General features: G+C 41.5%; 2 protein-coding genes across 3 annotated transcripts in view; one reads left to right on the top strand and one right to left on the bottom strand.

Annotated features, from left to right (window-relative positions):
• Positions 1–13,998, top strand: part of lrig1 (leucine-rich repeats and immunoglobulin-like domains 1) — a 38,304-nt gene extending 24,306 nt beyond the window's left edge. Inside the window, exons 10-18 of the mRNA XM_077530025.1 lie at positions 1,231–1,302; positions 3,020–3,091; positions 3,176–3,339; positions 4,122–4,481; positions 6,587–6,868; positions 9,451–9,885; positions 9,971–10,105; positions 11,302–11,544; positions 11,766–13,998. Coding sequence (XP_077386151.1) covers positions 1,231–1,302; positions 3,020–3,091; positions 3,176–3,339; positions 4,122–4,481; positions 6,587–6,868; positions 9,451–9,885; positions 9,971–10,105; positions 11,302–11,544; positions 11,766–11,959 — 1,957 coding nt within the window. The 3' untranslated portion in view covers positions 11,960–13,998. The remainder of the gene's footprint in view (positions 1–1,230; positions 1,303–3,019; positions 3,092–3,175; positions 3,340–4,121; positions 4,482–6,586; positions 6,869–9,450; positions 9,886–9,970; positions 10,106–11,301; positions 11,545–11,765) is intronic.
• Positions 13,999–14,515: 517 nt separating this feature from the next.
• Positions 14,516–20,674, bottom strand: part of slc25a26 (solute carrier family 25 member 26) — a 48,418-nt gene continuing 42,259 nt past the window's right edge. For both annotated transcript variants that reach the window (XM_077530438.1, XM_077530439.1), the window contains exon 10: positions 14,516–16,405. In XM_077530438.1, the coding sequence (XP_077386564.1) occupies positions 16,306–16,405 (100 nt within the window). In that variant the 3' untranslated portion in view covers positions 14,516–16,305. The remainder of the gene's footprint in view (positions 16,406–20,674) is intronic.

Here is a 20,674-nt window from a genome sequence, read left to right as displayed (position 1 = left end):
GCAAGAGAAAGGGCTTTTCTTCACACTGGCAGGGGTTCGCTCCCCAATAGGCTTAGTTCCATTTCTTCTCCATGCTTGCGCTCTACTTGCCCCTGCTTTCACGCTCTCTGTTGTTGGGAGCTGAGAGAGGGTGAAATTGTGGGCCGCATTCACTCATCAAAATCAAACGCCTCACACGCCCCACACTCTGACCCCTACGTCTTTTGTCAAGTGTTGGCGTAAGTGGCTCACTGCATCCAAAGCCTAGTTGGTTAGCTGAGACGTGGGAGGGAGAGGATGCAAAAAAAGAGAGAGAGGCTTAGTCGGCGGCACATCAGTGTGCACACAGTCAGGCCCAAACTTGCTGCATTATATTATAATGCACTGCTAATTATGACTACACATTCCTTCAAAATAATAGTTGCATGAATGACAAGTAGTTCACTCTTAAAAGAGAATTGTTGGACCAATTTAAGATTACAAATTGAATTGTTGACTAACTTAATAAAATTGCTTCAATTGGTAACACACATGATTGAATTAAGTTAATCCAAAGTGAATCTATTCAGTTTAATTAATTATGAGTTCATTGAATTTAATATATTCACTTTGGATTAATTTAATTATATTAATGATATTAATATTTTCACTTTGGACTAACTTAATTCAAGTGACTATATTAAGTATAATGAACTCATAATTATTTTAATTTAATATATTCCCTTTGGATAAATTTAATTCAATCGTGTTACCAGTTGAAACAATTTTATTAAATTAGTCAACAATTCAATTTGTAATCTTAAATTTGTTCAACAGTTCTCTTTTTTAGAGTGACTTGATCTGTTTGTTTGTGGAGTGTGATCCTGCAAATTGAAGGCTGAGGAGGCAGAAGTAAAGTATGTGTGTGGTGAAACTGTGGATTAGGACTCCAAATAAGAACAGCAACTGGCTGCGGTTCTCGACTGGTAGCTTGAATATACCCATGAACTGCGTTAGGGTCACTGGCTCACTGGTAATATATTTCCAATAAAGATAAAAGTGAGTCTTTGAAGAGTAAGACAACACACTTTGACACACTCGCTCCCTCATCTTTCCTTTTGGCTAATCTCTAGACAGCTCACGTTTCCAAATTTTCAATCGCCTGCCTCTTATCAGATTTATCCTTGCTAATTGTGCTTCACTCTTCCTCCCAATCTCTCCCCAACCCTGCACTCTTCATCTATTGACATCCTTCTTGTTGGGAAATGGCAGAACTCTATTTGGAAACAAGATCAAGTCTGTGGCAAAGAAAGCCTTCGCTGGCTTAGACAACCTGGAACACCTGTAAGTATTCAACAATGCTTTGTCTTCTACTCAATGAAGGGAGGTAATATAGTTTGGGAGGGAATACAATTCATTGAATGTAATTGAAGTAGAATTGACTTCACCCCGCAGTATGTTGAATTGAGTTTGAATGTTAGGAAGTGGAGTTGAATTATATGCAATTCAGAGAAATTCATTCTCATCACATATCAGTGACAAATGAGACGTTTTTCTTCCAAAAGGCAGTACAGAGCCTAGTCACACAAGTATACATTTCTTTAATGTTGGGACGCTTAGCAGCATATCTTTATTTCAAAGTAATAACATGAGACAATATTTTTGATTTTAATGATTTTTTAAAGTACTTTACAGGGTAAAATTGGAGGATCTAGTTCCTCAAATGTTTTGTCATTCAGGCAGCATCGTTCTGTTCTACCGTCATGCCAACTATTTCAATGTTTTTACAAATTTAATTATCTATTTTATCTGAATAAGATTAAAATGTTAATAAAAGCAATTGCTACACTTACATGCCGGTACTAATACTTACTATTTACTAGGGGTGTTAAAAAAAAATCGATTCGGCAATATATCGCGATACTACAGCACGCAATTCTCGAATCGATTCAATAGGCAGCCGAATCGATTTTTTAACATCCATTTTTGATGAAATATATTCAACAAAACGTCTAACTTTCACACTTTAAGCATGGAAGAATGTTATATTAATGGAATATTAAGCCTGAATATTTTATTTCAATTCCTGTTTGTTAAATACAGTGGCTCACAGTTATAAAACTGAAGTTTCAGATCAATAAATAATACAATTTCATACAAATCTGAAAGGTATTTTCTAAATTGAGTAAAAAAAAATAAAAAATCGCAACAATCGACTTGTAAATTCATATCAGGATTAATCGGCATTGAATCGAATCGTGACCTATGAATCGTGATACGGATCGAATCGTCAGGTACTAGTCAATTCACACCCCTACTATTTACTATAATTTATTGTGTAGATTAAATCATTACAATAGTTGTAATGTTGTAAAAAGGCTTACCGATATATATTGAAAAGCATCATTGTTGAATATGCTTTAATTTCACATCATGAATGTCTTTTGAATTTCATGGAATTTCAGTTCTATTTCCTGCAATTTGAATTTGAATTGTAATTTTGCTTCGCCACCCCAATTCAAATTCAAGAATTGGTTTTGAATTTAGGGGTCTTCTCAAGTCATTTCTGAATTTTGTACAGCCTGCTGTGAAATACATGTATTGCCTCACCATATTATATATATACAAAACAATATATAGTTTTGAATTCAGAAGACATTAAAAATAGATTCCACAACGTCTGTTCAATTTAAAAGGAGATTGGTAACAATATTTTGCAATTTTTGTGCAGTCTTAGCAAGAAATAGATGCACAAAATTTGCTTTAGCTGGCCCCACACCTGTGATGTTAAAGGGAGAAGCCATGCAAAAGTGGCCAGCTGCTTCTTTCTCATTAGCTTGCCACAACTTCAACTGTGACCTTTGGTTTCCTGCTGCTGAACAGGAACAAAGTTGTAGAACATATGGCACGCTCTACGAGAGGAGTGAGAATTCCCATAATCTTTTTCACAGCCATCTTCAGGCATACACACCTGGATTTGGTTGGATCCCTTACTATGTGCATGATGACGATGAAGAATGTGTCTGAGAATGATTGTTGACTTGCTGCTGTATCCCCACAGGAACTTGGGTGCGAATGCTATCCGCACCATCCAGCCTGATGCCTTAAGCAAGATGAAGAACCTTAAAACTCTGTGAGCACTTTGTCCACAAAAGATTTGAATACTTGCACACGGAACCTCCCAAACAAATATCCTGTTCTTGCCTCTTCCCCACAGTCTCATCCAGAGCGACAGCTTCCTGTGCGACTGCCAGCTGCGCTGGCTGCCCGAATGGTTGATGAGCCGCGGTGCGCAGACTGGTGTTAATGCCACATGCGCCCACCCTGAGAGTCTTAAGGGTACCAGTGTTTTTCAGGCTCCATCCAGCAGTTTTGTGTGTGGTGAGTAATATGTGTGTGCGTGTGTGTGTGTGTATGTTAGCTCTGCAATAGCAGACATGCTCGAGGCTGTTTAACTTGTTTTTGAAATTGATATTCCTGTTTGCCCCATGGCATTGCTTCCCAAACCTACACCCGAAACTAAAACATGTTTTTAATTAAAAAAAACGAAGAAGCTAAACTGTGTACCATATTTTCTGTACTATAACGCACAATTGAATCCTTTTAATGTTCTCAAAAATTGACTAAGGCCGTTATAACACCTTATGTGCACCTTATGTATTAATTCTGGTAGTGCTTATTGACCTTCAACTGATATTGTTGTTGATGTTGATTTTTTTTTTTTTGGTGGACTGCCACCTCTGGCCTAAAGCCGCAGCCTCTGTGTAAAACTTGTGCATTGCACCTCCCCCCTCTCATGAAACTGTGGCGTGTTTGGGGTGAACACTCCTCAATGAAGGGAAGATATAAGATGATGGGCGCATTTTTTGTTCAAAAGTTAGGGCTCTTTGTACTCATCCGGGCATTCGTGGAGCATACATGATGTAGAAAAAGCTTTAATATTGCCTTTTTGAACTGCACAAGGCATCTTTAACAAAATGTTTCACAAAGGTGTAATCCAGTGTGTGTTAAGTTTCACACCTTGCCAAATATGATCTCCCATGCCCTACGTGAACATTTTTGCCTACATTTAACCTTGTTGTATTCATTTGTAAACTCACTGGCCATTTTTTTCTTCACTCTCATGTCATCCTTCATTCCGTTTCTCTTCTCTTCATCTTTAGACGACTTTCCCAAACCCCAGATCACTGTTCAGCCAGAAACCACTGTCGCGGTCCTTGGCAGCAACGTGCGTCTCACCTGCACGGCCGCCAGCAGCAGCTCCTCTCCTGTGACCTTCACGTGGCGCAAGGATCAGGAGCTGCTTCGACACGCCGAGACAGAGAACTACGCTCACGTGCGTGCTCACCACCAAGACACAACGTCCGATAGGACGGCTGGAGGTGGCGGCGGCGGCGTGATGGAGTACACGACCATCCTGCACCTGCGGCATGTCACCTTCGCACATGAGGGCCGTTACCAGTGCATCATCACCAACCATTTTGGCTCCACATACTCCAGCAAGGCCCGACTCATTGTCAATGGTAAGGTTTTATTATAGTGTGCTTGTTAACTCTTTCACCGCCAAAAACGTTTACTGAAATTACGATGTATGCCACCGTAAACATTAATTGACGTCAACTGTTTTTTGTTTTTTTATTTTTTTTATTTTTTTAATTTTTTTAATTTTTTTAATTTTTTTATTTATTTATTTTTGGAAAATCAATTGGCAATGCAACATATAATGGAGCGCTGCTTAGTCAGTGGAGTTGTGAAATCAAAGACACCCACTAACTATGGCCGGCAGAGGGCAGCCTTAATTTGTATCTCTTTTCCATGGGCTGCCGGTGTATGGAATTACAATTAAACATGTTGAATCTGATGAAATAGAACGTTTTCAAGGGTGATGTGAATTATCGAAACCTTTGTCACATTAAATCTATTTCACAGAGTGTCAAAAAAACAAAAAATATTAGTGTCAGTCACTGTTGTGGATAAAATGTATCTTTTCCCCAAAAGCTTGTCTTCTACTTATTTTTCTATTTTTGCTTGATTGTCACTCAAATTACCTATTTTCAAATGGTGATTACTAAAGAAAGGAAAAAAGTAGAAACATTTTTTTTTTTTGTTAGTGATACCCACTAGTGTTAATTTCGTCAACGAAAACTAAACAAAAATAATTTCGTTAACACACATTTTTCACCAGACTAAAACTAGACTAGACTAAAACCTTCATTAATAAACAATAACTGGGACTAAATGCATGTTCGTCCACTAATGGAGACGAGGCAAAAATGTACTACATTTAATAAAAACTGGGCTAAAATCTATGGACATTTTAGTTTATGAACAAAGACGAGATCAAAATGGCATGATTTTGTAAAATCCTGTCTGTGCTAATCTGTCACTGTGACACTGTCATGTGACACACCCCCTTTCTAATATGCCGCTAACGAGTGCAACATGCACAAACACATGGAACAGATGAGGTGGATTCAAGGTGAGAGGTTAAAAAATAAATAAATAAATAAATAAATTATAGTTAGAATGTAACATGAATCCAACGGCTATAACGTTCCAACAATAATGTTAATCCGACCGCTAACTGATGCTTCCTAGCTTAACTAGCTCATAGCATGGAGCCAGAGTAGCTACTTGTTGAAATACTGTAATTGTGTGTCAAGTTGTTTTTCATCAAAAAAGATGAGAGAAAATTTATGCGAAATAGTTTTAGATCCGACATGTTCAACATATTGTACTGACAAACAAAATACAGGGGTTAAATGATTGTCCTGACTAAAACGAGACTAAAATGTTGACAGGTTTTGTTGTCTATAACTAGCCGAATAAAATTAATGCTTTGTTGGACTCAAATAAAGACTAAAATCCTAAATTAATAGTTGACTAAAAATGGACTAAATAAAAGCAGAATAAGGTTGACTAAGTGTGGTAAAAACTAACAAGCGTGATTGAAACTTGACTAAAACTGAGACAAAATTTAAAAATGGCTAATAAAATTAACACTAGTACCCACCATGTTTATGTAGTAATACCACACAATATTCTGTTTGCCTTGAAAGGCTGTTTGAAAATAAAGATGACTTGACTTGACTTGACTTGAAAGATAAGTTAAAATGCTCAAAATCGGCTGGCAGTATCGAGGTTGTTTTTTTTGGATAATGTGTGGCAGTAAAAGAGTTAATATGAATGGAATTGTTGTTATTCACATGGACATTTTTAATAGGATTTTTTTTTAAATCATGTCAAGGCAGTGTAGCAAAAACATGGCCATTAGTTATCTGTTAATATGTGTGTGATCGCATCACTTCCAGCAAATAAAACGCTTGTTAACGTTGCACTTATCTGCTTTTCAATTGTTCCGGTTGACAGAGGCGCAATTGAGTTCAGTGGCCATGCTGTTTTCTTTCTCTTTCACCCAAACAAAAGCTTTCCCTCTCTTGGCCATTCGTAACAAATTGATTTGACTCCATAACAGAAGCCAATTCTCTAACACTCCACCACTCCGTCTTCGAATAGAGAAGCGCCTTTGCTGTTAGGACAGAATTATTCTTCGATCTGTCATCTTGGTGTCATGCGTTTGAACGCTTCCGTGAGCGCAATCGATTTTGATGGTCCGCTTTGTCCGCAGTGCTGCCATCGTTTGTGAAGACTCCCAGGGACAGCACCATCAGAACGGGCCACACCGCCAGGCTGGAGTGCGCCGCCGAGGGCCACCCGGCCCCGCAGATCGCCTGGCAGAAGGACGGTGGCACGGATTTCCCCGCCGCCCGCGAGCGCCGGATGCACGTCATGCCCGACGACGACGTGTTCTTCATCATGGACGTCAAGCCGGAAGACATGGGCGTGTACAGCTGCACGGCCAAAAACACGGCGGGGACCGTGTCTGCCAACGCCACGCTCACCGTATTAGGTACTGTAATTATCTTGATGTTTGCTTCCGCTCATACTGTCACAGCTAGGACGCGAGTGTCAGCCGATGTTGATGGTTTTCCCACATCTCCAAAGGCAAGCGTGTGTAAATAACGCTGCTCTGTTGTGGGAATCTTTAGAATGGCCACTGGCCAGCTTTATAATTTTCTTTTCCTCAGCAGCTGTGGCCTTGCTGCAGGTCAGGGGCCAAAGGCCAGCGTTTGGGGTCAAAGGCGGTTATTGGAGGGGAGCAATGGTGACTCACAGAGGGATGTTTGTTAGACATTCCCAAACAACCCCCACGTTACACCTCCATGCTCTGTGGGAGAGGCTAGTCATGGCTGCTTCACTGCAGGCCTGAGTGCTCGCACTTTATTGGCTGCTTTGCCTTGTTGCTACAAACCAAACTCGGCTCACTTAAGTCTTCTCTTGATGGGAATGAAAAGAATAAATGCGGAATTGTTTTCATCAGGCTGCCCTTAAAAGAGGTCCGGGTGGTGCTGTGCCGGTTGGAATGTACTCGACGGAGGACTAAGCCACTCAACGAAACGAAATATACAAGCAAGTGGCCAAGGAGCGGTGGGGGTCGGCAGTGAGGGGGTTCGGGCGGCCTTTGAGGGGCCCCTGTCTGGAAAATTGTATCGGCGAGAAAAATGGGAGCCTGATATGAGCCTGGAAAGGAAAGGAGGAGCATATGTGGGCGGAGGGAAGGACGGTGGAGCAAATGAGCTGAAGTGGAGAGAGTGAGAGAGGATTGATAGTAGAGAGACGACCACTGAAGTGGGTTAAGTATCTTAATCTTAATCTGTGTATGGCCCGCTGTGAGTGGAAGTTCTCAGTATGCAAACACACTAACACATACACAGATCAATGTGCTCCATTCACTGCTACGTATGGTTGCTGGGGAAACAGTCAAATTATTGCTCTTCGGAGGCTTTTGTCCCTGGATGAATCCTCTTAGTGCCAAATGAAAATGTGTCCTTAACTAAGGATGTTCGATACCACATTTTTTCCAGACTGATACCGGTTCAAGTACTAAACTCTTTGAGTAGTCACTGATATGGAGTTCTATACATGCAATTGCAAAACGGGACGCCGGTCTGAGTTCATTTTTAATATTTAAGTAAGCAAGTGAGTAAGCTTTATTTGTATGGCGCTTTTCACAGACACAAAGTCACAAAGAGCTTTACAGGGTTTAAAAAACTGCCTTATATGACCCAGGTGATTGTTAAAATACGTCCGCTTGTTAGTCACCAAAATCAGTCAGCAGATTTGGGGCAAATCATATTTACACTGTTATATTTGTTCCTCTTTCAACCAATGCACAACGAAACTCGAGGAACTGTGTGTTTTTATCTCAGTGAAGGGGTGTGGCCCCAGGGAGTCAGTACAGTGGGAAGTCAATAGGCTGAATGAAAGGAAAACATTTACAAACTGGTTCTGACTGCAGAAAAGGCATATCTTCCATTTTAGAGGTAATGCATGTAGTGGATTACAATAACATTTCAAACATGTTTGTCCTTGATAACAAGCCAAGATACTGTAAAATCTTGTAAATAACACATACCTGTGTAGAATACCCCCCAAATCAACCTGAAACAGCAGTTCTTTACTCTGTACTTGTGTATAATACGATACTATGATTTGCTTTATTATCAGAGTGAATAATATGAATGAATGAATGAATGAATATTCAAAACATCTAAATAAAGTGTAAATGCTTTCATATACCTATGATTAAGGCCTTTCACAGTAGTTTTAGTCATGTTTTCAAAAATGTTGTTACTGTTCTTAGTAATCTATTTTTTATTTCTTTACTTTAAAATCCCTGTTTGTAACAGCTTTTAAATCTTATACTTTTAATTACAGCAGGGGTGGCCAAACTAGAAGCTCGGGGCCATTTGTGACCCGCCATCCCATTTTATTTTCCAGCGGCCCCTGAGATGACCAAAACAATTATTTACTATAGAGCTCTTCTAACTATGCAAAGATGCAAATAAAGTATTTACAACTGTCTAAAATAGCGTAATTACTCTTCAAAACAATGTAGTGGATAAAAGATATTTCAATTTTAGAAGAAAATGGTTTCTTCCACTTTTTGTCTGATTTATGACGATATCACATTAATGGTTGTGATTAAAAAAATAGTCAGCTTACTACATAGTATGCTCTTCTTTTTTTTTCTTCTTTTTTTTCTTTTTTTTTTTTTTTGTTCCGAATATGGAGATGTTATTCAGCTGCTGTTCATTGCAGTGGTGGAGCTAGTCAAGTGGGGTACAGGGCCGAATACAACCCCAAAAGCTTGAAAAAATTCTCAACTATTTGCTTATGGCCTTTAATAGAACGTTGATCAAATTGAAGAATTTTCAAAGTAGCCCTTTTATTCTTATATTTTTATGTATGTGTTTGGTTGAGTATGAAATTCTCATTAAGGCATCTGTATACGCGTTTATTACCCCCCCAACTGAACATTTTGGGATCAGTGTTATTCACAGGATTTTACAATAAATATTAGTCAAACTCTGTCCAAAAGACGTGAAGTAACAAGTGAGCATCTGAACTCTATTCCATCTTGCCTTTTAGAAACCCCGCACCTGGCCCAGGACCTCGAGGATCGCAACGTGGTTGTGGGCGACACGGTGGCCCTGCAGTGCAAAGCGCTAGGCAGCCCCCCGCCCCGCATCACGTGGCTGCACGACGACCAGCCGCTGCAGCCCTCCGACCGCCATCACTTCACCCCCGGCAACCAGCTGCTGGTCATCGACGCCGCCACGCCGGAGGACGCCGGCCGCTACACCTGCCTCATGTCCAACACGCTGGGCACTGAGCGCGCCCACAGCCAGCTGCTGGTCACTGAGCGCCGCGGCCCCTGCGCCGCCGCGGCCGGCCTGAGCACGGTCACCGTCGGGATCGTGGTCATCGCCGTGGTGACGAGTATCGTCGTCACCTCTCTAGTGTGGGTGTGCATCATCTACCAGACCAGGAAAAAGAGCGAGGATTGCAGTGTCACCAACACGGGTGAGTTGGCTTTGTTTCAAACATGCACGAACGTGTCTTTGTCGAGACCCCCGCTGTGACCCGCTTGCGGCTCGTTTCCCACCAGATGAGACGATTGTTCCTCCCGACGTGCCCAGCTACCTCTCCTCTCAGGGGACTTTGTCAGAGCGCCAGGATGTGTGCATCCGCGTAGAGGCCACCACTGGACCTCAGCCCAATGGACACATCGTCGACTCGACAGGTAGCTGACTCGTCAGACCGACACCTGACATTGTGCTGTGAAGTATTTACTATTAACTCATTCACTCCCAGCCATTTTCACTGAAGCAACCACCTTTGCTCCCGGCAGTTTTTCTGGATTTCAACTGATTTTGCAAGGCCCATAGAATGTTGTGTTCTATTGCTATAAAAACAATGAACCTACCAAAATAATGATTAGTCGCTTCCTTCATCAGGGAAATAAAAAAGTATATTTCTATCTGTTTCCGTTTTGCAACAATTAGCATTAAAAATGTAGCTAAGTTTCATCATTATTCACAAATCTGCTTAGAATAGTGGTGAAACAGCTTGTTTTCATCATGGCCCTGGTTGATCTAACCTGCTGGCCGTTTTTGTAATTATTACCACTGCTGCATCTAAGCCTTTTGTATGCTCTAGCAGAAAAAAAGTTAAGTGTGTCTTTGGGACACTTAATACATTTAAAATAGAACATATTTATATTTATACGTTTTTGGGAGCAAATGAGTTTAATCCATGAAATGGATTTTTGATTAATATAGCAGTGGCAGTGAATGAGTTCAGCTATTCACTGGTATTACATTTTATATTTTAATTTATTATTGTTTATTTTTTATTTATATTTTTATATATTATTTGTATATTTATATTTTACATGCTAGTCACTGTTGCACCTTTGTGCTCCCTCAAATCCACTTGCATATTCTTCACCACCAGCTTTTTTACCACCGGAGACAGTTGGCTTCTATTTATTTATTTATTTATTTTGAACTTGGCTTGTGTTTTTGAGTGGGAACATATATTGCTTGTCATCTCAACAAGGTATTGTTTAGTTTAACTGTAGAAAACACACTTTGTAGAATGTTGTCAGTGGAAACATTAGGTGTCCTCCTCAATATCCTCACATCACTCGTCTCTGGCTCTTGCTGAAAGAGCAACAAACACACATTTTAGATCAGAAATAAATATGAAACAACTCATTTTGGTGCATTTTATGGCCAATGCTGGATGGCTTAGCCTGCACGGTACTTGGAGGAGTGAAAAAAAACTTGCCATGGGATCATGAGTGAGTCTAGATACCTCCTTCCTCACTAATATAGTTTATATATAAAACTTGCAGACATTCTGGCTGTTTCTCAATATAACGAATGCCGAGTACGATCTTTGTGACATTTGATTTTCTTCTCAAATTCCCTGCAGGTTTCGATGGTCCCGTCATGTGCACGGACTGCATGGAGAACAGCGACCACTACTCCAAAGACCCCGACTACCAGGCGCACGCCTTTGTCCCGGGAGGGCTTACAGAGTACCACCAGCAGCAGCCAGCTCCTCCGCCCTACTCGCACTGTCCCCCGGGAGATGGCCCGGCACCCGTCTGCAACGGGATCGCTAAACGTTCCCCCAAGCGTGACGCGCTGCAAGCGAAACCGTGCGACAGCCAAGGTAAAGAAAGACGACGCGTTGTTCTTCCAGTTCAGCCCGCTGGAATTTGACATGCATGTGGAGGCAAATGCTGTATCTTGCATTGATTGATCGGCGCTGCCAAACTCTTTATTACTCGCCTCAACTTGTCCTGCAGCAGTTGCAGATGTGTCTCGTTTAGCTAACCGCGCAATCTCCGGTTTACGTCGCTGACTCGCTCCTTCTTGTCGTGGTTCTTCCAGCGAGCAGAGCGGAAGGAACGCCGGCCACGTACACGCCACGGGAGGATTCTTTTCACCCTCCGGTGAAGCTGGCGAGTCGAGGACATCTGGACGGGGACTGTGAGCCTGAGCTCAAGCAGACGCTGCTGTCCAACGGGCACGCCGTAAGAAACGAGAGTGAGGAGAGTAATCGACTCACGGTGGACTCGCTGTAGCTGCATGGACCTTTTTTTTTTTTTTTTAAAGTTGTCTTTCTTTGCACTGGGAAATAAACTGCTACCTCATATCGAGGCCAAGCGCTCCCGAGCCTCGTGGATCGCGGAGCGCCGGGGGGGGAAATCCGGAGTTTGAAGGCGGAGCTTGTGTGGGTGGCGTCCCATCTGAGCGTATGTGCTGTACATAGTTTAAAAACCTTCTGTGGGGAGGTGACCAGTAAGAATTCTAGCTCCAAAAAATGTGACTTGCATTTGAAGCAAATACAGTGCAGTGAAAAAAATATTTGCACCCTTACCAAATTTCAACTTTTTTTTTTTTTTTTTTTGCGGTTTCCCCACAATTTAATTAATGCACAACTTGCAGTTTTTAAATGGGGGATTTGATTTATTCAGAGAAAAACAATGTAATTGCACATCCGTCACAGTAGGTGGCAGTGCTCATTGTCAGAGAGAGTGTCTGCAGAGGTTTAATTCTAATAATTTTATAGACAAATGTATTAGGGATGTTCGACACCACTTTTTTCAGACCAATACCAGTATGAGTACTCATAAAATACATACAAAATTTCCCCCCAAATAATTGACAAACCAGCACGGTGGATGACTGGTTAGCACGTCCGCCTCCCAGTTCTGAGGACTCGGGTTTGAGTCCAGGCTTCGGCCTTCCTGGGTGGAGTTTGCATGTTCTCCACGTGCCTGCGTGGGTCTTCTCCGGGTACTCCGGTCTCCTCCCACATTCCAAAGACATGCATGGCAGGTTAATTGGGCGTTCCGAATTGTCCCTAGGTGTGATTGTGGATTGTGGTTCGTCTATGTGTGCCCTGCAATTGGCTGGTGACCAATTCAGGGTGGACCTGCCCAAAGCCAGCTGAGTTGGCTCCAGCAACCTCACTCTTGTGAGGAATAAGCAGTCAAGAAAATGGATGGATGGATAACTGACAAACACTGGCTGATGGCCGAATCTCCCTTCAGATTTTCTGACAAAACGCAGACTTCGTGGTTTCATCAATTGCCACAAGTCATCCAGGTCTTGAAGTTGCAAAGCAGCCCCAGATGATTATTTCCTTAAATGCTATGCCAAAAAGTACGGATTTGACAAGAGGGCAAATACTTTTTCACGGCACTGTAAATGTAGGGAACCATGTACAGTACGTGAACGTGCAGGGACATCAGACTGTACATAAGAGTTTTCTTGTATATCTTTTACAAAAGAGTATTTGGATTTATGTGCATGACAAAGGAGTGAAAGTATTTTTTATTTTTATTCAAAAGACAAAAAGAAAAACAAAAAACAGCCCTTTTTCAGCTTTTACCAACAGTCAGCTGTGGTGCCTTATTGCATGGTCAAAGAAAACGTGTAATAATAATAATAGCATATATGAGCTTTTACTGAGACACTGGTACACGTATTGCAAACAAAACACTTGATTGCACTTGAATGTTTTCTTTTCTCTGAAGCGATACCACCCGTCACAGCCAAATGATTATTACTACTTTCATTATTTGTGGATGTTGTATGAAGGACAAGCTATGAAATGATGTCACTGTGTCTGCTCGGTGGAGGGGGCTGCCAACGAAAGCACTTGTTTGCTCCCTTCGCAGGCAGCAGGAATGCAGTTTACGCTCAAACAAGAAGCTTCGTAATCTTGAATTTAGGTCATCAGCGCCTCCAAAGGCTGAAGTGATGTCACTCGAACCAACGCTCAGCTCTGTAGCCGAAAAAAAGTGGCGACTGTTGTGTTGTTACTGCTGTAAAGTGAATCCACAAGCAACAGTCAATATTTCAGCATCACTGCAGCTTTAAGGCAAATGCAAGTTGCACCCGTTATCTGAACTGTGAGCCTAACAGGGCGACGGGGACACGCACGGATGGCAGCGGTAACCTGTTGCCATAGCAGGTGAAAGGGACAAACTAGAGGTGTAGTTTGTTAATTTATTAAAACACATTGAATGTCAGCGTTAAAAAAAGAAGAAAAAAAAAGGTAACGTGTCTGCCATGGTATTGAAGTGTCTAATAAAATCCCATTTGGCTTTACAGACCCGATGTGTGCTCGTTTTTTTCGAAATGCAATCAAGGTGTGTTTTGTTTTGAGTCACACGGCCGGCAGCCGAGTTGTCACATGCCCTGCTGCTTATGGAGTCATCAATTCAAATGGAGCGTGCACAGTACACATGGAACCAAAGACCTTCATCTTCAAAGCGCGCGCACATGCATACGTAGCTGATTTTCCAAACATGAAAGTCTTCTGAAGCTCCAAAGACAGAAGACGTTTTTAACTGTTTAAAATATTAGCGGCGGAGTCAGAGCTGACTGGGGGTCAGTCAACACTCATTCCAGGTGGATGTTTGCCGGCGGAGGATCGAAGCGCCACAGACGACAGCTTCTACCAATCACATGCCAGCAATTGTTGTACAGCAACCTGGTGACAAGCAGCATGACAAACAATCCTTGTCTATGTGGCATCTATCTCTCGTATGCGCCCCACAACTGGATTTATCATGTTTTCAACGTACGGTGCAATGGAGAGCACAACAGAGACAAGTGAACTAACAAACTTCTGTATGGCCCATTCTTTATTTATAATTGATAAATACAGATGTAGTAGTAGAAAAGTAGAAAACATGATACATTCAAGACTGACAATAGTGAGAATAAATCCATGATTCACACATCCAATGCATCTTACTGCATCAGAATTCACACACCACCCAAATTACCAAAAATAAAAAAATGTTCACTAACTTGCGACATGTCAGTAGTTATCGGAAGCGCTCGAATCATCAGCGTTTCCCAACACTTATTGCGCCAAGGCCCATATTTTACAGGAAACTCTCATGTCATCAAAAATATACTGAAATACAGTAATGCCCTTGACACAATTTACATAGAGTGAAATCTGTTTAAGACAAAACTGATATTGTGTTGTATTAACGGCAAAAAAAATAAAAAAAAATCTATTTTAGTGAAATTAGTTAATGAACTTAAAGGGATGTCAAACCAAAAAAAATTCTTCACCCCCACTAGCGTAATGGTTAATATTGCATTTGAATTTTGTTAATTTGCATTTGCATAAGCATAAAATCCACCCGTTTTAATCCATCTCTTGGTGCAGCCATTTTGCCACATGGTGCCGACTGAAAATGACATCAACTTTCCCACCAACAAGCCCAGTAAGTTTGAATTCTGGGTAAAGGGAGTTCTTGGTTGTAAAAGTTCAGCAGGGAATTTAGAATTGCGTTTCCACAGCATCTTTGAGTTCTCGGTTATTAATTCAAATGAATTTGATTGAGCCCAGCTGATGTAAAAACAACGCCCCCGAATTTGACCAGTCAGCTTTAGTCATTGCAGCCCACCCCCTCAAAGTTCCTGCCTGGCTCAACAAGACCCTGCTGCTGAGATAGTACTTGGATGATCCTTGGGGAATTTAATTACCCTGGTAATTGCTGTTGGTGGAAAACGTGAGAACTGAATTTTACCAAGGTAAACTGAAAAGTTCTCCAAAAGTTCCAGCGGTGGAAAAACGCCAACTGTTTTCGGAAGTTGAGCTGTGATTGGTTGTTACTAATGAAAATAAAAGCTAGTGGTGGACTCGGACTTTCTCGCAGGACTGTACATTTAAAATGGCTGGAATTACATATTCTCCTTCTATTCCAAGTCAAACCAAAAAATAAATAAATAAATGAAATTGGGGATAACTGGATATAGTAAATACATTTAACTTAACTGGATTACGCTTTCCAGTTCAAATTGGAATCAGACTAAACGTGATTTCTTTTATCCATCTGTTCAAATGTAAAACTTGATTATGTCACAAGAAGAACAAATCTAACATCACTAGAATTTGGTTTGAAAATGAGTTTTTGCAAAACAAAAAAAATTGTGCCAATAGGCTTCAGTACTCTCAAATCTCAATAAATACAGGAACATGCTAATGACACAAAGTTTGGCATACTGGGCTGTTGGGTGAAATCACCCGCTGACCCTAAAATTAAGAACTTTAACAAGAGGAACTTAATTTGACCTTCTCTAAATGTTTGTGTCAAACTGTTTGATGTTTCAGACCTTTCTCTATGTCGCTCCTTTCTGTTTGCATTTAAAATTGTAAAGAAAGTCAAATTTAAGTTGACCGAGTGAAACGCTTCTTAAAAAGAGCAAAAAACAAATTGCCAAGATTCTCATGTACATTTGTTGTAAAACAAACTCCATGATGTAAGGGAAGTGTCTGGTTGGGTGCAACACACGATTCTTGCTGACACCAGTTCTTTGGAAGCGCTTGGTTGCGACGTAATGTCCGCTGACGGCTTATTCAGCTGGCTGACGGGGACGCTCATGCACCAAGTGGTGCTTACGACAGGACCGTCCGGCGGACCTTCTCGTACGCTCCCAGGAAAATGAAGCCGCCCACGCTGATGAAGGTCATCCTCGGTATGCTGCCTGCAAACAGCCTGCAGACATAAGCATTTTTTTGACTGCACAGTACGATTATTAACCATATATATAAACCATTTTGCTCAATGCTCGGTGGGCTGGATTCAAGAACGGAGTTGTCATGACTGTTTTGTCTGCGTTTTGTTTGGGGCAAGGGTTATGTTCGGGTCATGACTGTGTGGTCAAGTGTCTGTTGAACTGATGCAATGTCTTCTAGTTTCAACTGGTAAGAAGCTATGTGAAGTCAGAAGCTATGTGATGTCAGGAATCTTTAATCTCTTTATCTGGTCAGAAGCCAATCAGAGAAATCCATGTCAGTCCTGTTCCCCACGTCTAGCTGTTTTCGTCGGATTATTTCTTCTGTTCCTCTGTGCACCTCCACAGCCCAAGTTAGCTTAGCGTCTCTTGATTCTTGATTCATTCTCGTTTCTGGTCTAGTCAAGTTAGTTCCAACGCCTCTCGATGTTATGTGAATAAAGAGTTAAAATCTTATTTGTGTCTGCGCTTTTGGGATCCATGTCCAGAGCCTAACAGGAGTAGGCCATATGTGACCTTTACTTTACACGTCTGTTTGTGTGTTTGCTGTGGTGTGGTATTGCAGAGCTCGAAGGATGCTGAAAAAGCCCATCCCGCTTACTCACAGCTGTTTTAAGGATTAGGCTTCAACCTCCCCGACGAACTCATGACCACCCCCCCTTCTTTTACGTCTCTCTGTGCCGTTCCGATGGTCAGCGGCAGATTCACACGTGTCCTTCCACTACTTTTCCCCAACAGCTGGCTTCAACTTTTAGGGGATTTCTCCTTGTCTCCGTTCTCCTGTTCTTGCTGTCGAGCACGTGCGCCTTAATGCTTCTCCACTCACTCTTTTTGCACTGCATTGAGTTTGTTGGATGCGCATGCGAATTGCTTCTGCTTGCTATGAAGAATGATTTTCTCTGTCCCCACTTACATTCACATAGCCTGGCTACACTAAGATGACTCAAGAGCACAACAAGAACAAGAACATCTCACCTAAGTCCACCTGTTGTCTGTTTTGAAATGATTGACCACACATGTACTTAGTAATCTTCCACTCACATGCACAACACATAGACAAACAAGTACACAGTGTTCCAACTATGCCTTGCATTTACATTTTTAGGGTTGGAACACCCATGTAACTAGGGGCGTGGAAAAACAAATAAATAGAGAGGGTGAGGAGAGGAATCTTCAGAGAGTGCAGCGCGATCCCTGAACTGAGTGTCTTCCCTCCTTTTTGTGTCGTGTTGAATAGATGTCAAACAGGTAACCCTGACATCTCTCCATTGTTTTGCGTCACAATGGATATTGTGTCATTCTCAGTCAAGTAGATAGTAAGTAGCTTGTTTAGGTTAAGGTTACACTAACTTCTCACTTCGAGCTGATGGGATGATGCGGCATCTTGTGCACGTTTACCTAAAATATGTTTTGAACAATCACGGCAACGGATGAAAACGTCATCTTCATTCTCATCGCACGGAAAAAAAAAAAAAGCATATGCATCTTTACCAGGTAAAAATGCACTAAATGCCCCTCGCTGTTCAACGTTCAAGAAGGAAACGGTGAGTAATTATGCAACAACAGAATTAATTGCAGCATCCATTCGTCCACGTTAGCTTTGTTTGTTTCCCCCCCGACATTGGTTCATCCTGGTTTCATCACAGCTGCATATCCGCCTCCAAACACAATACCGCTTTGTGAATGGTCCGCACAAAAAATGTACGGATCAGTGAAAATCAGCGGGCTCGGCACAAGATGTATTCTCAGGATATTGTAAACTCACAAATACTGCGAGAATTCAGCTTGCAGAGCAAGGTTACAGTTTCAGGCCATAGAGATCCTGATGTTAGATGTCGTGCGTCCCAAAATGGCCGTTTGAGCAGCCATTTTGGCATGACAGAAAAGGCATCTGCCACTTCGAGTAAACAGCACACGATATGGCTGAGAGCTGTTGTGGACTAGCCGCCACAACGAGAAGAGGCAAAAAAGGATCGAACATGATCCAGGCTACAAAGGAGAAACCAATGGTCGGCAATACTGCACTTTGAACATGGTGGCTAAATCAGCAGATGCTAACTGTTACCACACGCAAAATGTGGGGGAACTAATTTATTTCATTCATTTGTGCTGCTACGGTTTAATAGATATTACACAGTTGAATTTAATAACTGACCAACACCATAAATGGACTTTTTATGGTATAAATGACGATGGCTGTGGCGGATTTAGCAGCTGCTAAGTTGCTAACATACATAAATAACACTGCCAAGACTTGCGTGAAACTGCCAACTTCGATGGCATTTTGACCACACATAAAAAACTTGTAAAGCCTTTATATGATCAGATTTGAAAGCACTCACCAGCAAGAGAGGAGGTAATTCCATGTTAGCGGAGTCGCCAAGAAGAAGAAAGAAAAAAAATAAAAACCCTCCTGACACTTCATTCTTTAATGTCCACCTCGTGCATCAGCAGACTGTCAATGCTATTGGGCGGAAAATTGACGGATAAACGCTAGTTTTTGCCCTCCGCGACATTGTGGCCCATTAACGCTGCGTCCATCATTTCCTGCCGCAGGGGGGCGTGTTCAGAGAAAGTCACGTGACGACATGATCTCTATTGTGGACAAAACAGGATAATCTTTTCCCTCTTCTCTCAAAAATGATTTGCTTTTCTCCCACCCACAGACATCTGTCACGTTTGCGCAACAGCAAAGGCAATTTTCACAGGTGAAAGCCAAAGCCAAAAGCAGAAAAATCACGTACAAATACAGTCGATAATGATTGATTACAATCGATGATTTCCACCCCGTTTACTTTTCAGTTGTTTACAGAAAGACGTGGAGTTCAATGAGCTTGTTAGCGTAGTTGCGGAGAGCGTCAGCTCCTCCCTCCTCGCCTGAAGTCTCCGGGGCACGCCGCACACATGGAAGCACTTTGGAGCTTCACTACACTGCAATTGGGCCTATTAACATAATTATGGCTTTAAAGCCACAGCAATTTGTATCAGCCATGCCCGAGCGCAACCGCCAGGCCTTTGGCCCTGCGGTACAACGGCACCCCCTTCAGCTTATGACACACTCTGCTTTGTCGCTCCCTTCTCGTTCGCTCACTCTCACTTGACGGCTTGATTTGAATTCTCTGTTCTATGAAATAAAGAAATAAACGTGTGCATCAAGGGGTTCGACACCTCCACATGACTGCTTGTTTACTACTGACGTTCTGGGAATGAGGCGTCTCCATAGGGACCGGCAAACCCTCAGCCTGTAGACACTCCCCCCCCACTGGTTTCAAAAACGAATGCCCAAATAGTGCTGATGTTTTTTGGATGAGACACTGGGCTACTGTTAAACATAAAGCTGCTGAGGGACTTCAATTTGTGTCCATTAGATTCCCACATTGAAGCAAATAAGCACATTTGCGCTAAACCAAATGTGCAGTAAGCTGACGTACAGTTTAAGCCTTCTACTTTCATAATTGTTGACGAAGTTCATTATGTTAAACATCATTTGAGGTTGCCGTTTATTTGTACAAATGCGAAGTGGTCACAATGTGTAGCTTGGGCATTTTAGCAGTTTCAGTAGTGCGTACCCACAAATTTGTGCTTAAACTGGCGTACACATATTTGATACACAAATTTGTGATTCAACTTTACGTTTGTACTAAAATTGATGTATACAAACAAATTTGGATCTCCTCCTGCACAAATATAATGAACAGCTTTTGACAAAACAATAAAACGTGTACATTTCCAGAAATGTACAGTTGACAAACAGAAAAAAAGTTCAAAGTACACCGATCTGATTGGCTGGATTGGGATCAAATAATATTTAGCAACTGTAATGTCTTAATTTGCCCGATTGGTCAACGACGTCATTGCTCGACTCCATGAAATAAGACATTGAAATGTTACATTTAATGGTTATTTACATTTTTTGCTAAAAAAAAAAAAAAAAAATCCCTCATGCATTTCAATTGACCTCACATATCACCTGGCAGTTGACTGTAGAGTAAATATAAATGTTTTTAAAATGGATATATTGCTCCATCTTCTGATTAAACCAGTGATCGATTATCTTCCTTTCTGTTCCCCCCCTTTTCAAACTCGATCACTAATCGTACGGGAAAAAAAAACCTGATTGTGTAAAGCCTATTTCAAAAGGAAGTTGTGACCTATCTGAGACCGGAATGGCTTATATATGTTCCTGCTACTTCCAACAATAATTTCAAAAAAAATTTATCAACTACAAATTAATGTCTCTTTGCTGTGCT

The sequence above is a fragment of the Festucalex cinctus genome, chromosome 8, assembly GCF_051991245.1.
Source record: "Festucalex cinctus isolate MCC-2025b chromosome 8, RoL_Fcin_1.0, whole genome shotgun sequence".
NCBI lineage: Eukaryota > Metazoa > Chordata > Actinopteri > Syngnathiformes > Syngnathidae > Festucalex > Festucalex cinctus.
This window is presented reverse-complemented; position numbering and strand designations above follow the sequence as displayed.